The 17,296-nt window shown below is 42.8% G+C and overlaps 1 protein-coding gene across 2 annotated transcripts in view; it reads left to right on the forward strand.

The window, feature by feature from the left end:
- Positions 1-17,296, forward strand: part of mrps5 (mitochondrial ribosomal protein S5) — a 155,764-nt gene that overhangs the window by 25,131 nt on the left and 113,337 nt on the right. For both annotated transcript variants that reach the window (XM_078542631.1, XM_078542633.1), the window contains exons 3-4: positions 8,915-9,040; positions 9,692-9,925. In XM_078542631.1, coding sequence (XP_078398757.1) covers positions 8,915-9,040; positions 9,692-9,925 — 360 coding nt within the window. The remainder of the gene's footprint in view (positions 1-8,914; positions 9,041-9,691; positions 9,926-17,296) is intronic.

Below are 17,296 nucleotides of genomic sequence, written 5' to 3' on the forward strand. Positions count from 1 at the left end.
TTGGTTTTAAATACACTCAATGACCTGGCCTCCACAGCCTTCTGTGGCAATGAATTCCATAGATTCACCACTCTTTGGCTAAAGAAGTTTTTCCTCATCTCTGTTCTAAAAGGTCTTCCCTTTACTCTGAGGCTGTGCCCTCGGGTCCTAGTCTCTCCTACTAATGGAAACATCTTCCCCACGTCCACTCTATTCAGGCCTTTCAGTATTCTGTAAGTTTCAATCAGATCCCCCCTCATCCTTCTAAACTCCATCAAGTATAGACCCAGAGTCCTCAAACGTTCCTCATATGTTAAGCCTTTCATTCCTGGGATCATTCTCGTGAACCTCCTCTGGACCCTCTCCAGGGCCAGCACATCCTTCCTGAGATACGGGGCCCAAAATTGCTCACAATATTCTAAATGTGGTCTGACCAGAGCCTTATAAAGCCTCAGCAGCACATCCTTGCTTTTATATTCTAGTCCTCTCGAAATAAATGCCAACATTGCATTTGCCTTCCTAACTACCGACTCAACCTGCAAGTTAACCTTAAGAGAATCCTGGACTAGGACTCCCAAGTCCCTTTACACTCCAGATTTCTGAATTCTCTCCCCATTTAGAAAATAGTCCATGCCTCTATTCTTCCTACCAAAGTGCATGACCTCACCCTTCCCCACGTTGTATTCCATCTGCCACTTCTTTGCCCATTCTCCTAACCTGTCCAAATCCTTCTTCAGCCTCCCCGCCTCCTCAATACTACCTGTCCCTCCACCTCTCTTTGTATCATCTGCAAACTTAGCCAGGATGCCCTCAGTTCCTTCATCTAGATCATTAAGGTATAAAGTGAAAAGTTGTGGTCCCAACACTGACCCCTGCGGAACTCCACTAGTCACCAGATGCCATCCTGAGAAGGACCCCCTTATCCCCACTCTCTGCCTCCTGCCAGACAGCCAATCTTCTATCCATGCTAGTACCTTGCCTCTAACACCATGGGCTCTTATCTTACTGAGCAGCCTTCTGCGCGGCACCTTGTCAAAGGCCTTCTGGAAGTCCAAGTAGATAACATCCATTGGCTCTCCTTTGTCTAACCTACTCGTTACCTTTTCAATTCTAACAGATTTGTCAGGCATGACCTCCCCTTGATGAAACCATGTTGACTTTGCCCTATTTTACCATGCACTTCCAAGTATTCTGAAATCTCATCCTTAATAATGGACTCTAAAATCTTACCAACGACCGAGCTCAGGCTAATCGGCCTGTAATTTCCCGTCTTTTGCCTCACTCCCTTCTTAAACAGGGGGGTTACATTAGCGATTTTGCAGTCCTCTGGGACCCTCCCTGACTCCAGTGATTCCTGAAAGATCACCACTAACGCCTTCACTATCTCTTCAGCTATCTCCTTCAGAACTCTGGAGTGTCATTCTAGGGGTGTCGAAAATCGGGTTATCACAATTTTCAGGCTGTGCCAAATATTTTTTTCATGCTCAGCAACACAAGCTACTCCCATAAATGAGTTCAATGCCCAGTGGGCTAAAGTGTGAATTTATGTATATCAGTTTGATCATGTTTCTGTGAAATGCCTTGGAATGTTTTACAAGTTGTTGTACATCAAACCAAAATATCCTTATTGCAATGAATGAATTGGAAATGGCACCCACTCTTCTCTCATCGTTGGATAACAAAAATATAATTACTCTACCAGACTGTATGGCTTAAGATATAATCTATGAACCAGGTTTATTAAAAGTTACACATCCTGAAAGGGAAATAGAGGCAGAAACCCTCAACTCATTTCAAAGGTGTCTGGATATGCACCTGAATTGCAATAAACTGCAGGGCTACGGACCAAATGCTGGAAAGTGGGATTAGACTGGGTGGCTCTTTTTTTTGTTGGGCGCAAACAAGTGGGCTTTTTCTGTGCTGTAAACTTACTATGATTCTATAAATAATAGCAAAAAATCTACACTGAAAATTAAGCTAGATTACAACTTACAACTCTGTCTACAAAATGTTGAGACATGCTGTAATAACCATTCTAACAATACTGAACTTGGAACAGATCCATAAGACCAGAAATATACGTGAGGTTGAGTCCATGCCTGGAGCCTTCAGATGCTCAGCACGTAATGGACTGAAATACACTGGGACAAGAAGAATTGAGTTGACTAAAAGCTGTCAAATACCTTGGTTTGAATTAACGCCCGACTAAAATGCCAATCACAACAAACCTGTATTTCCCCCTCCTATATCTTTTGGTGGTTGGTAGTTAACTGTCTCTTCTCGTCACATTTGCAAGCAACTTCTTAAATAATGACCATTTCCTGGCCTGACCGAGCATGAATAAAATCACGATCATTGGGAGACACTTTCGTATTTTAATATGTAACCTCTCAGAATGTCGGGATCAGCCAAGAGAAATGATCTTTCAGATAAAAGTCCAGTTGCTAATTCGTCACTCCCAGAACGTCTTAAATAACAAGGTGCAAAAACTGCTGTTCACTTCAATATATAAACAATTCTGTTGGGCTAGAAAAATGCCCACTCCCACCCCCATTACTCACCCCACCCAGAGAACTTTGAGTTCCCTGGAAAGATCTGGGGAATGTGCGAAAGTGCAAGGTTAAAATCGAGTTCAGTCAACCTGGCCAGTTAAATACTTTTTGATTTGTTTTCTTTTTATTTTCCTTCCCTCGTCTCATTCCACTTCATTTGTCCATTGTTAAATGCCATCAGTACTATACCATAGTGTTTTTGGGCAGAATTTTGCATTCCCCAACTGGCAAATTTGTTAGTGGGGGGGTGGCTGTAAGATTTGTCGGATGCCCTTCCCACTGGGCTCCCTCCCGCCTCAACCTCTCCGCAATTTTATGCTGGGACGGGCGAGACCTAGGCCAACCTGCCTGCCCTTGCCCCAATTGAGGCCCTTAAGTGGCCAATTATTAACTGGCTTCAGTTTTCATGGGGTAGTGGTGGGGGGAGGGGGATGCCTCCGTCAGGAGTCTCCTTAACATCACCCCACCCCCCCTCCACCTCCCCCTCCCTGACCTCTCCACCAACACCTCTGCCCACTTCTGCCGATTACCCCTGGGCCTTGCCTCGCCTCCCCACCTCGCTCTGAGGCCCCCAAAACTTACCTGGTCCCGGAACTCCGGCCCTGGAGGCTGCTTGCACTCGCAGTCCTGTCTATAGCAGCTTCTGGCACTGCTGAGGTGGCACTTCCTCCCAAGTGAGGGTGGAAGTCCTGCCTCCAGCAAATTAACGCTTGTTGGCGTACTAAACGGCTGCAGGGCAGACAGTTTTGGTGGGGATGCACTCTCTGCCGACGACCCTGCCATCCTAAAAGCCTGGACTATGTTACTGGACTAATAACACCCAAGGCCTAAATCAATAATCCAGTGAATTAGAGTTCAAGTCTCATCATGATAATTAAACCTGAATTCAGGTTTTTTTTTTAAATGAAAGCTAGAAAAGTAAAAGTGACTATGAAGCTGCTACCTTGTTCTTTTTGGCAAGTGATTTAGTAATGTCCTTTTAGGGAAGGAAGCCACCATCCTTTCCTGATCTGGCCTTATATGACACCAGTCTCACACCCATGTGGTTGACTTTTAACTGCCCTAGTAAGTCACTTGGTATCAAACCACGACAAAGAAATGGGCAACTAGACATGGACAATAAATACCGGCCTTTTCGGCAATACCCACAAATTAGTTGATTTTTTTTTAATGCCATTCGCCAGTCTATCATCTCAACTGACCCAAATTTCTTCATACTTGGTTTGTGGGTTTCTTATTGTTTGAACCCTTTCCCTTTGCCTGCCAGTTGGAAAGGGGCAGGGAATTGAACAGATCCTATTCTTCATCATCTTAACCATCATCCTGAATAAGCTGAAGATGGTTATTTTTCATGCCGATGCTGACGGTTGACTGGTCCATGCGTTCCAGTTAAAGCAGCATTTCAGCAGATCCTTTCTGTCCTGAAAAGTTGCTGTTCGTAGAAGTCTTAAAATGGGGGTTGGCTAACGCATTGTGCAGTATACTCTCCTTCACTAGGGAGATCCACACAGTCGGTGAGTTTTGACCATTATGTTTGCTGTCCAAATCATAAATTAAGTGCATTGGGCCTTTGATAGGGAAGGAGAAATCTGTGCAAGACTGTGCCATTTGGTCTGACTCCGATTTACTGTGGTTTTCCTAGTTGTTTCTTCCAATGGAAATCCAATTGTATTTTTTTTAAGTATTTGTTGACAATCCCAGAATATTTTGACACCTTTGTAGTTTCAGTATAAACTGATTTTTTTTTACTTCTACTTTCTTAGTGCTTTTCCCTGAATTATGAAATGTGAACCCATAGCCTGCAGAAATATTTTTTTCGCCAAAGGTATTCATTGACGTGTTAAAATATAAATCAGCTATGTTTCTAAACTCTTAAGATATGAGTTTTTAGGACAGATTATATGAATGATTAGATATTGCTATCTGGAGGAAATGGATTCTGGCCTGAAAAAATGTTAATTCGCTTTATGGAAAAGCTATATTGCTGTCCTGGGAGGGATTTGATTTGCACTTGCTACCAGGTCTCCTATTCTGTGTCCTGCCTGATCCTCTATCTTTTATTAATTTATCTTTTTTTATTTATTCTTTCATGGGGTGTGGGTGTCGCTGGCTAGGCCAGTATTTAATGCCCATCCCTAATTGCCCTTGAGAAGGTGGCGGTGAGCCGCCTTGTTGAACTGCTTGAGTCCGTGTGGTGTATGTACACCCACAGTGCTGTTAGGGAGGGAGTTCCAGGAATTTGACCTAGCGACAGTGAAGGAACGGCGATATATTTCCAAGTCAGGATGGTGAGTGACTTGGAGGGGAACTACACCACATGGACTGCAGCAGTTCAAGGAAGCAGCTCACCACCACCTTCTCAAGGCAATTTTAGGAATGGGCAATAAATGCTGGCCCAGCCAGTGATGCCACGTCCCATGAACGCATAAAAAAGAAAATCCAGTGCTCTCAACTGTCTCTTGATATCACATGAACCGAATCGAATTGGTTGATGACTGGCATCTGTGATGCTCAGGGTCATGGGAGGAGGCAGTGCCAAGGGGAATGAACCAGGGAATGGCTGTCCCTCAAGCTTTTGTTTAGTTGAAACAAACGCGAAATGTGGACTTGCTCTTTCTGTTTGCATGTAAATACATATAGCTTCTAGCACGTGTAAGTGAGCCACACCGTGAGCTCGACTAATAATCTTAATTTGGCTGTCAGTGTGATTCTTAGCACAATAAGGATTCTTTAACAAGTGTTGTCCATTATTCCCCATGGCAATGCCTTGACCAATCAGAGTCGACCTGCTTGCTTTGAATTTAAACAAGTTTGGTAGCCAACTGTTCCCTAGTGTGTTCTCTGTGGCAGTGCCTCTACCAATGAATCAGCACCCTCCCCTCATGCAGTACAAGTTGTTGTTCCCTTGGCTACGGGCCAAGTGCTGGTAAATGGGATTAGGTAGGTAGGTCAGGTGTTTCTCACCTGTCAGTGCAGACTCGATCTGTGATTCTGATTCTGTGATTTGGTATTCTTACGAATCTGTCCTGATGAATGCAAGATGAAAAGCTTCAACAGCATATCTTTTTTTCAACCAAGCAACTGCTTTTCCTGATTTTTCTATGATCTGAAGAGCTTGTTCAGTAAACGAGGAAAGTTAATCCAGAAAAAAACTTCCTTTAGCCAATAATTTGTCTCTAACTTCTGGAAGCCCAGCAACCTACTTCAAGGCTGGGTTGGATGAATGGCAGTAGCTTCAAATTGGGGCTCACTGAGCTTTCTAACTTCAGACAGCATGGGGTCAATACTACATTAAGGAAAAGTACTTGCTTCTCAAAAAGCTGCAAGCAAAAACAGCTGATCTCTCAGCAGAGAATAAAACAATGTGAGACAAAGAGGCAGGATATCAACTTGTGGCTGTCCACTTTTCCACCAGAAAATTGCATTAGACCTAACTTCATGATAACCCGCCATTTCTGAACTGTGCCAGAAGTGCACTGGATACTATATTAGCTCAGATGATTCTTAGCATACAGGGCACCTACCTGAAACAGACTATAAAGTCTCCTTATGTATTGAACTTGGGGTTCCTCATTGGTTATGAGGTCATGAATATGAAATTCAAGTACAAATTAGTGCAGTTTACGGTTTAATCTTTGGCATTTCTCTACCATAGAGGGTTTTGGGTGCTCCATTGTTGAATACATTTAATTCTGGGATAGGCAGATTTTTGGTCTTTAGGGAATTAAGGGATATGAGGAGCAGGGTGGAAAATTGGAGTTGAAACACAGGATCTGCCATGATTGTTTTGAATGGCGGAGCATGCTCGATGGACTGTGATCTACCCCTGTGCCTATTTCTTGTGTAGATTCACTGCCTAGTTGTTCTAATGTTAAACAAGCTAACCAGCAATCCTTAATCCTGGCGGCTCTTTCATATAAAAATAAGGCCAAGGAGTTTTTAATTCTTATTGAGGGCATAGGGTAACAGATTTTTTTTTTGTGAGCCCAGGAGAAGCACATCTGTTCCTTTAGCCAATAATTTCTCTCTAACTTCTGGAAGCCCAGCAACCTACTTCAAGGCTGGGTTGGATGAATGGCAGTCGCTGTCTGAAGTTGGAAATCTCAGTGAGCCCCATTTTGAAGCGACTGCCATTCATCCAACCCAGCCTTGAAGTAGGTTGCTGGGCTTCCAGAAGTTAGAGAGAAGTTATTGGCTAAAGGAACAGATGTGCTTCTCCTGGGCTCATAAAAAGAAATGCTTCTAATCAGCGTGTCCGAGGCGGCCCACCCAGATTCAATTTTCCTGTTGTCGCGGCTTAAGAGCAGGCTGATTTCCTACCCTCCGCAAGTGGCCCTTTCTTGTTGGATCTGTCTAGAGAACCCACAGTACTGCAGCTCCCAGTTGGAGGTGGAGAGGAGTACTACTGGGAATGGGAGTCTGACCCCCACCCCCCAACCATTCTGAATTTGACAGTGTTGCCTTGCTTTGTTGAAGCTTGGTGGCTGGGAGTAGAAGGGATCATTTCATGGTTAATGCAACTTGTCTAATGGGCCAAAAGCAGTTTGTCAACCAGTAGCACACAAGCCATGGATTAGGTACCCTATTTTATGTTGTGCGGCATTATACTTGTGCCTTGGAGATCATGATTTCAGTTATACGTACAACCATACTAAACGGACAAGAAGGAAAAGACCAGCTGGTCCATCAAGTTTGCCCTATACACCACGGTGGAATAAGCCTCTTGATTAGACATGCTGCTCCCCTCCCACAGCCGTCCTGCAGCCATGCTGTTTCCTGAGACAGGTAAAAACACACAGCCAATAAGGGAAAAAATTACTCTGGACAATTCTTCTCTGGTTTCCCTCCAGCGATCAAAAATTGTCCAGGAGATCACGTGGACTAAATGCTTTCTATAAAGACACTTGTGTCATCAGTGCAGCTTCCTCATGAAGGCAATTTGGAGAGTCAGCACCCACCACTCTCTGGATAAAAAAGAACTGTCAAACATCCCGATTGCAAGAGTAGGAACCAAGTTTAAACTCATGACCCTTGGTCCTCCCAAATCTGTTAAACTAGAATAATATCACAACTAATAGAGACTGACAAAAAATTTGCAGTGAAATTAATATCTTTATTGTGCCAGTACATCTTCAAATCCCATTCCTTCCTTCCCTTGCCACCCCTTTCATCCTATTCCTTTCATCCCTCATATCATACTTATCCCCATCCCCATGCTATTGCTCCCCCATTCACTGTTCCAATGCCATCCTGCCTTTCCCCCCACCCCAGCCACACCACCATTGCCATCAACTATCCTCCCATTTTTTTGCCTCCCTCCCACACCAGCAACCCCCACCCCTGGCCAAAATTCCTCCAGCCAGGGCTCCCCTTCCCTTTCTCCACCAAAGCCCCAACCTGCCACTAGCAATCATTGGTAGCCATTCAACATCAGAGGAGCTATGTCTCAATGCAGCAACTACAAACTGAAACTCACAGAAAGGTAAAGCTATTTTTTTTTAGATTAAAAAAAGAGGGTGGGGCCAGGGGTTGTCCATCAGCATTTGAACAGGCACAGCTTCAAGCCCTGTCCCTCCACACTTTCTGAGCTCTCGGCTTACGTTTATTGGAAGAAGATGAAATATCTCCTATCCGTGGGGTGGAGAGGGGAGGAAAGGGGCAGGGAGAGGGGAAAATCGGATGAAAGAGTTTGTTTTGCTCAGTACACACAGTACCATAGTGTTGCAGTAAGATGTTACAATATTTATTTAGCCAACTGTCAATCCAGGGGTGCAAAATTTAATTGGGTCAACACCTGACCAATCAAAACAGCCTGGACAGATTTAAAAACTTGTGTTATTATAGATAGGCAAGCCATCCAGCTCCTTAATGATTTTATAGACCTCTATCAGGTTGCTTCTATGAGAGTATAATTGGTTACTTTTAGAAACAAGAATAGAGCTGTTATAGAATAAAGCCGTTTTGTAAAATATGCTGACTATTTTATGATGAATATTTTTACTTTGGCAATAAAAAATGTATGACGCTACGTAAAGCCTCCTCTCATTTTATTTCCCTTGATGCCCAATACGACGAAACCAGCTAAAGCTTTGTTGAGTAAAAGGGGTTGATGAATTCATCCATTTCATGTCATATAGCCTGTCATTATCCTTTCGCCTTTCAAAGCAGAATTGAAGCTATTTAAGTCCTAAGCCCTTCAGTGCCTGGAGCACTGTTTTGCACGCTTGCTATTTTTGCATGTCAATTTCTACATTAAACAAAACATTAGGACTTCCAACAAAGATCTGATGGCAGATTGTAAGATTGTAACCTAGAACTGATAGCAGTTGAGTGTGCTGATATTTGAGGCTTTTTCACCAGGGAAAATGTTTTATCCCCAACAGTGACAGCAGATGAATTATGGCGGGGAGTAATGGCAGAATTTGGTGCAGGAGCACGAAAGGGCAGAGGTAAACGAACTAAGAGGAAGATGAAGAAAGATTTGAACAGAGGACAGATGATTGGTGAAGGTAAGTAACTGCACCACTTCACCCCAATAGCAAAGTGCAGTGGCAAGCCTCTGGAACTTGTGTTAATAATCATGAATGCAAATCCACATTCGGGAACTATTGGCACAGAGCATTGAAGCACCAGTTTACAATTTAAGCAGGTGGCATTGAGCCTTTGTCTTAAATGTTTCTAAAAGAAATAACTTGGCAAAGTCATTCCTATTAAATGCAGATGAATAATTGTTGCACAGCTAAATTTAGAAGAACATTAACAATTCTGTGTGCTTTTACGATCTGGCGGTCATAGAATGTGTCACAGAATGGCCAGCATTAAATAAGACAATATCTCTTTACGTTGAACTTATTTCATTAAGCAATCAATTCCATCCAGAAACATAAATTAGAAATGAGGAATAGAAGGTAAAACAGAGGAAATGGAAGACTAGTTAGTTGGTCATTTGTGAAAGTGAAGGAAGAGCAGGTGCGAGAGAAGTGGAGTTGTGTAGTAGTGACAGTTTTGCAATTTGCATGATTTGTACTCCATCTAAAGAATGTAATTTCCAGAGGGAATATAGTGTGAAAGTACACGTCTTGAAGTTCTTCCGTTCATTCTTTTCCTGTTGATCTATAGATGTTATTAGCCTTGGCTGAATGCAGTGATTTTTTTTTTAGGACGAGCGGGGTTCCTCTGGCCAGGTTTAAATGCTCCTGTTGTGAAAAGTGGAACCATTCAATCAATCGGAAAACGTGACCAGACGCAGCAGGAAGTGTTGCAGGCTGAAGCCTTTCGAGAACGAGAGGAATGGGACAGGAGAAGGAAAATGAAATTGAAAAGAGAAAGAGGCTGGACTGGTAACTCCTGGGGTGGCATCAGCATTGGCCCCCCTGACCCCGGTCCTAATGGAGGTAAGAGAAAGATGTATACCTTTTTAAAAACAATAGCAGGGCTAAATGCTGCCTAAATAAGGAAAGATGATCTGCGCCACTGACCGAGCTAGTTCTTCCAACCCAGAGGTAGAGTGCTTTGGTTTAATAAATTATCCTATCTGACTGTTCAGCATCTACCAAAACTTGGTTCTTATTGGTGGGGCTGGATTTTTATTTCTTGTGATTTGGTTCAGAGTATGATAATCTACAGCTGCCAAGCTAGTTCCAGTAAAATGCGATAGAGAATAAGTTTTTCTATTATTGTGAAGTAGATTTCACTTGATTTTGACTGCAACGATCGGCACTTTTGCTCCTGCCATAAATTTGTAAGTTTAGGTAGTTGGGGCCAATTCTGGATGATGCATTAGTGATTGTAGCATTAAAGTGACTGTTTAAGCTGGTGCTGGCTAAATCAATAATACATATTTGAAGACATGTGCAACCTGGAACCTGATTTAATGAAATGTTTATGCTGATATCTGCAATAGAGCACCAGAGTAAGGTTTTCTAGAACCTTCAGTCACTTCCTTGTAGTTTACACTGGCCAAACAATTATTGAGCCACTTGAAGCTGAAAGGCCTGCTCAGTGTCTCCAAACCACCTAAGATTGCATGTTTTTGTTAGCCTGTTCGTTTTTTGTCCTACCTTCCACTCATTACTCACTTTCAACTGAATGACTAATGGCTTTCTACCAAGCAATGTCTCTCCTTCGTCAAGTTATATTCTTTGTACTAAGGTTAAGCTCACTCTCTGTTAACAATGGGCTCATATTTTGCTCTCATCATATTTTCAGGGTGTCAGAAGAGTGTTACTAAAACAGACACCCACAACATAGGAATGTCACTTTCCATAATTATGCTTGCAGTGTGCTGTGGTTCCTTATTAGGTCAAATGGAGGGATGCATCTCGTACAACCTATGAGAGTGCTTAGCACACAGGAAATGTAGGCCCTGGATATAGTGAAAGGCACAGAATTTGCCTCTTACACTATCAGGTGAGTGGGAAAGCACCAGGACCAGATGAAATAACCAAAAAGATTATTCAAGCAACAGGAGAGTTAGGAACTGAAAAACTGACTATAGTTGCCAACAAGATCTACAACCCTGACATTATCCCTGAAGATCTAACTAAGCCAAAGAAACCTGGTGCAATAGAATACAAGATGCATTGAACAATCAGCCTATTGAGTCATATAGTAAAGATCATCATTCTCCGAATCCTAATGGCCAGAGTTAAAGAAAATTAAATCCATTAATGGACTAAGTCACATGACCGAAGGCTGTGGCCTTTTGGACAGTTTTAACATTACAGCTTTGGCCTAGCAGTCACTTTGCTTTTTAACATCCATCTGGTGAACCACCAAGAACCAGACAGAACTACAGCCTGCTCTTCAAAGCCTGTTTCTGCTGGAAGATTTCTCACCTGAAGAATTGACCAAATCTCTGTGTACCTACTTCGTCTTGCGGTATCAGCACCAACAGTCGACCAAACTCTACAACTCCGGTCTTCAGTTAACTGAACTCGAGCTGTTAGTGAAAGAATTCCTCATTGGACTTTTACTCTGGTCTCTGGAACTCATTGGGACTGTGCTTGTGCCGTTCTCTCTCCTGGGTTTTGAATGTGAAATAAACTAACCTTCTGAGTTAATCATAACACAAGTTTGCTGCGGGTCATTAGTAAATTGGATCTCACATTGAGGGTTTGGCAAAACACTCCACTGCATACTTACAATAAAATTCAAAGCACCACCTGCTTGCAGACAGGTGGTGAGAGAAAATCGGTGCAGGTTGCCTGTCTCTCCTGTCCGTAATAATATAAAGCTTGGAACATTTGGAAAGAGCATCTTCGAAATGTGATGTAAAGAAGGATCCGAAGGGTAAGCTGAGCGGAGAAAAGAACTAACAAAGTACTGAATAAGACCGTAAGAGTAAGAGAACTCTGAAATAATACCATACAAAGACAAATGGAGTCCTTCAGACACGTTATCTATGGAGCAGGGCTAGAGTACCCAGTCGCCACAGGAAAGATTAATGGAAGAAGATCAAGAGGTGAAGGAAGTAGCTAGACAACAGTAAAGACTGGCGTAACCAAAGCTATGGTCAGAAGGTTTGGAAGATCTTGGTTGCCTTTGCCACTCGGCATGGCACTTAGACAACACTATCAGGTATCGTTAGCAACAAGTAATATTGCTGCTATTGGTAGCATTTAACCAGGTAAGACTGCCATTAGCAATAGAGCAATTTTATAGCTAAATAAGCTTTGTGTAATTCTTTTCAAAAAGAGGGGTGAGACTTGACTTCCAGATAAGCAATAGCGACTGATTTCAATGTAGAAGAAAATCAAGCAGACTGTAAAACAGATTGATTACCATCTGTCTTGAGCCGCTGCTGAAGTTGAATTTAATACCTGTAGTCTGTTTTCAAAAAAAAAAGACTATATAATACTGTAAGTTCATTTAATCTTGTTTGGCAGAGGTTGAAGTTCTAGTCAGCACAATGAATATGATTCTTCCCAGTTTCTGATCTGCACTTCATTTTTGATTATTGGGATTGTACTGGTCAGTTCTTTGCTAATTAACGGGAGAGAAGCGGGGCTTTCGTGGTAATGGCACTGGACTTATGGGGTTCCGCAGGGTAGTGTCCTCGATCCAACCATCTTCAGCTGCTTCATCAATGACCTTCCTTCCATCATAAGGTCAGAAGTGGGGATGTTCACTAATGATTGCATAATGTTCAGCACCATTCGTGACTCCTCAGACACTGAAGCAGTCCATGTCCAAATGCAGCAAGACATGAACAATATCCAGGCTTGGGCTGACAAGTGGCAGGTAACATTCGCACCACAAGTGCCAGGCAATAACTATCTCCAAGAGAATGTAACCATCTCCCCATGACGTTGAAATGGCATTACCATCGCTGAATCTCCCACTATCAACATCTTGGGGGTTACCATTGACCAGAAACTGAACTGGACTAGCCATATATGGATCAGAAGCTCTGAATCATGTGACAAGTAACCCACCTCCTGACTCCCCAAAGCCTGACCACCATCTACAAGGCACAAATCAGGAGTGTGATGGAATATTCTCCACTTACCTGGATGAGTGCAGCTCCCACAACACTCACGAAGCTTGTCACCGTCCCGGACAAAGCAGCCCACATGATTGGCACCACATCCACAAATATTCATACCCTCCACCACCGACAGTGGCAGCAGGGTGTACCATCTACAAGATGCACTATAGAAATTCACCAAAACACCTTCCAAACCCATGACCACTACCATCTAGAAGGACAAGGACAGCAGATAGATGGGAACACTACCACCTGGAAGTTCCCCTCCAAGCCACACACCATCCTGACTTGGAAATATATCGCCGTTCCTTCACTGTCGCTGGGTCAAAATCCTGGAACTCCCTCCCTATCAACGCTGTGGATTTACCTACACCACACGGACTGCAGCAGTTCAAGAAGGCAGCTCACCATCACCTTCAAGGGCAACTAGGGATGGGCAATAAATGCTGGCCCAGCCAACAAAGCCCACATCCCATGAATCAATGAAAAAAACATTACCTTGAGGAACTCCTGCAGTGACGTCCCAGGACTAAGACCTCCAACAACCACAGCCAACTTCCTTCAGTCCTTTTCAACATGGAACGAGACTTGGACAATATTCAGGCTTGGGTTAATGAGTGGCAAGTAACATTCGTGCTGCACAAGTGCCAGGCAATGACCATCTCCAATAAGAGAGAATCTAACCATCTCCCCATGACATTGAAATGGCATTACCATCACTGAATTTCCCACTATCAACATCCTGGGTGTTACCATTGACCAGAAACTGAACTGGATAAGCCATATAAATACTGTGGCTACAAGAGCAGTCTAGAAGCTGAGAATTCCGTGGAGAGTAACTCACCTCCTGACTCCCCAAAACCTGTCCCATCCACAAGGCGCAAATCAGGAGTGTGATGGAATACTCTCCACTTGCCTGGATGAGTGCAGCTCCAACAACCCTAGAAGTTTGACACCATCCAGGACAAAGCAGCCCTTTTGATTGGCACTCTGTCCATCACAATAAATATTCACTCCTGCTACCACCGACACACAAGTGGCAGCAACGTTTACCATCTACAAGATGCACTGCAGGAACTCAGCAATGCTGCTTCGACAGCACCCTCCAAACCAGTCACCTCTACCACCAAGAGGGACAAGGGCAGCAGACGCATGGGAGCACCACCATCTGCAAGTTCCCCTCCAAGTCAAGCACCATCCTGACTTGGAACTACTATTGCTGTTCCTTCACTCTCAAAATCCTGGAACCCCTTCCCTAACAGTACCGTGGGTGTTCCTACACCAGATGGACTGCAGCGGTTCAAGAAGGCAGCTCACCACCACCTTCTCGAGGGCAATTAGGGATGGGCAATAAATGCTGGCCTACCCAGTGACATTCATATCCTATGAACAAATAAATTTTTTAAATCTATTAAGGAGAAATGAGAAGCTATTAACCCTTCTATTCACAGAGGCACATTGACATCATATAGGTTCCCAGCTTTGAAAGCATTATACATATAATTTTTTTTTAATGATTTGCAAGTGTTTGAAAATGAAATTTCAAAACTTCGTATGTTGATCACACAATTGAAAAGATAATGACTTGTAGTTTTTAAATATTATTTAAGCTTGTAACAATTGTCCAGAGAATTGTTGAATATGAGCGTACGTAATAGGAGCAGAAGTAGGCCATTTGGCCCCTTGAGCCTGCTCTGCCATTCATTAAGATCATGGCTGATCTGTTTGTTTTGAATTCCGCATTCCCATCTACCCCCGATAACCTTTGATTCCCTATGACGTTCTGCTAGTGTGCAGGTTGTGTTCTTAAATTTAGCACCCAGGGTGTGCTGGGTTACTGCCCTGTAGGTGTAGTAATCTTAATAGTAACGTAATAATCTCTCTCCTTAATATCTACCTCTTTAACCAATCCTTTAGTTACCTGTTCCAGTTTTTTTTGGCTTGTTGTCAAATTTTGTCTGACAGGCGTTCCTTTAATTTGCCTTGAGACGTTCGTTGCATGAAAGTTTCTATACCACGTATTAATGTTCTAATTTTCTTGCATAGTCAGCATTCTAGTTGGAAAGAAGAGAACAGATTCAGCTGTATAATTGAGCAGCTTGTCAGTATGATATCAGTAAAGTTGCTGCAAGAGTTCCTTCTTGCTGATGTTCCTAGCAAGTTTTTAATAAGTAATTATATTTAGAATCTGTGGCCACAGCATCATGATTACAGTAACTTAAGCTCAGTGCATCTCATGTTGGATTTCTAGTAATTATAGAACATGGGAGTCTAAATTGATTAATGGCTTAAAAAACTCTAGAATGAGCTTTCTCCTTAATTTTCAGATTTTAACATTATGTTGCTTCAGGCATCTCATGCATCATGTCAATCCCAGATATTTAGCCTCGTACAAACTGAGCTTAATTATATGATTAAGCAAGAAGGAAAACCCAGGGGGAATCATTTCAGTACAAAGTGCTCCCCATCTCTATATATTTTAAAAGAAACTCCATTTATTAACAGTTTCTAACCCATGACAATTCACCAGAGCCAGGAAATGGTGTATGTGGCTCTGGATCATCATCCAGGTGAATGTGATGTCTTGAGCTCCACAAGTGTCGGCAATTACTCAGTTTGTAGTATTTTTGCTTCTGGGCCAGCAGGTTGTGCGTTCAAATCCCAGTCCACGACTTGAACACAAAAATCAGGGCTGACACTCCAATGAAGCACTGAGGGAGCATTATTCTGTCAGAAGTGACTTTTTTTTGGATGAGATGATAAACCAAGTCTCCAAATGTCCTTTTAGCTAATGTAAAAGATCCCTTGGCACTATTAGAACAGTAGGGGAGTTATCTCGGGTGTCCTGGCCAATATTTATTCCTTAATCAACACCCTAAAACAGATTATCTGATGTAGCCACGTTGCTGATTGTGAGAGTTTGCTGTGCACAAATTGATTGCCGTCTTTCCTAAATTCCAACAGTCACTACACTTCAAAGGTTCTGCATTGGCTGTAAAGTGCTTTGGGCATCCTGTAGTTGTGAAGTACTACATGAATGCAAGTCTTTCTTTAATAGTAAATGGAACTGTTCCAGGGTGCCACGCTGGTTGTGCCCTTAATCTGCATCAGAATGGCAGCGGGAGCAGGTTCACAAGAACATAAGAACTAGGAGCAGGAGTAGGCAATTCAGCCCCTCGAGCCTGCCCCGCCATTCAATACGATCATGGCTGATCTCATTTTGGCCTCAACTCCAATTTCCCACCCTCTCCTCATAACCTTTCAACCCGTTACGGATTAAAAATCCGTCTATATCCTCAAATTTATTCAGCGCCCCGGCATCCACTGCACTGAGGTAGTGAATTCCACAGACTCACGACCCTTTGAGAAAAGTAATTCCTCCTCATCTCTGATTTAAATCTACCACCTCTTAACCTAAAAATATGGCCTCTCGTTCTAGAATGCCCCACAAGGGAAACATCCGCTCCACGTCTACTTTGTCTATCCCCTTTAGCATCTTATATACTTCAATTAGATCTCTCATCCTTCTAAACTCTAACGAGTATAGGGCTAAACTGCTCAATCTCTCCTCATAAGACAAGCCCCGCATCTCTGGAATCAATCTAGTGAACCTCCTCTGAACCGCCTCCAATGCAACAACATCCTTCCTCAAGTAAGGGGACCAAAACTGTGCACAGTACTCCAGGTGCTGTCTCGCCAATACCTTGTACAGTTGCAACAACACTTCCCTATTTTTATACTCTCTTTCTTTAGCAATAAATGCCAAAATTCCATTTGCCTTTCTTATTACCTGTTGTACCTGTATACTAGCTTTCAGTGATTCATGCACGAGGACACCCAGATCCTTCTGCACTGAAGCATTCTGAAGTTTCTCTCCATTTAAATAATAAGTCGCCTTTTTATTCTTCCAACCAAAATGGATAACCTCACACTTACTTATTCACATTAAACTCCATCTGCCAAATTTTGGCCCATTCACCTAACCTGCCCACATCCATTTGTAAATTTCTTATTTCTTCATTACAGTTTACTTTCCCACCTATTTTGGTGTCATCTGCAAATTTAGCTATAGTACCTTCTATCCCTGAATCCAAGTCATTAATATAGATTGTAAATAGTTGGGGTCCAAGGACCGAACCCTGTGGCACCCCACTAGTTACAGCTTCCATCCAGAAAAAGACCCATTTATCCCGACTCTCTGCTTTCTGTTGGTTAGCCAATCCTCTATCCAAGCTAATGTATTACCCCTAACTCCGTGTGATCTTATCTTGTGTAT

Source organism: Cetorhinus maximus, chromosome 5 (assembly GCF_964194155.1).
Source record: "Cetorhinus maximus chromosome 5, sCetMax3.hap1.1, whole genome shotgun sequence".
Lineage (NCBI taxonomy): Eukaryota > Metazoa > Chordata > Chondrichthyes > Lamniformes > Cetorhinidae > Cetorhinus > Cetorhinus maximus.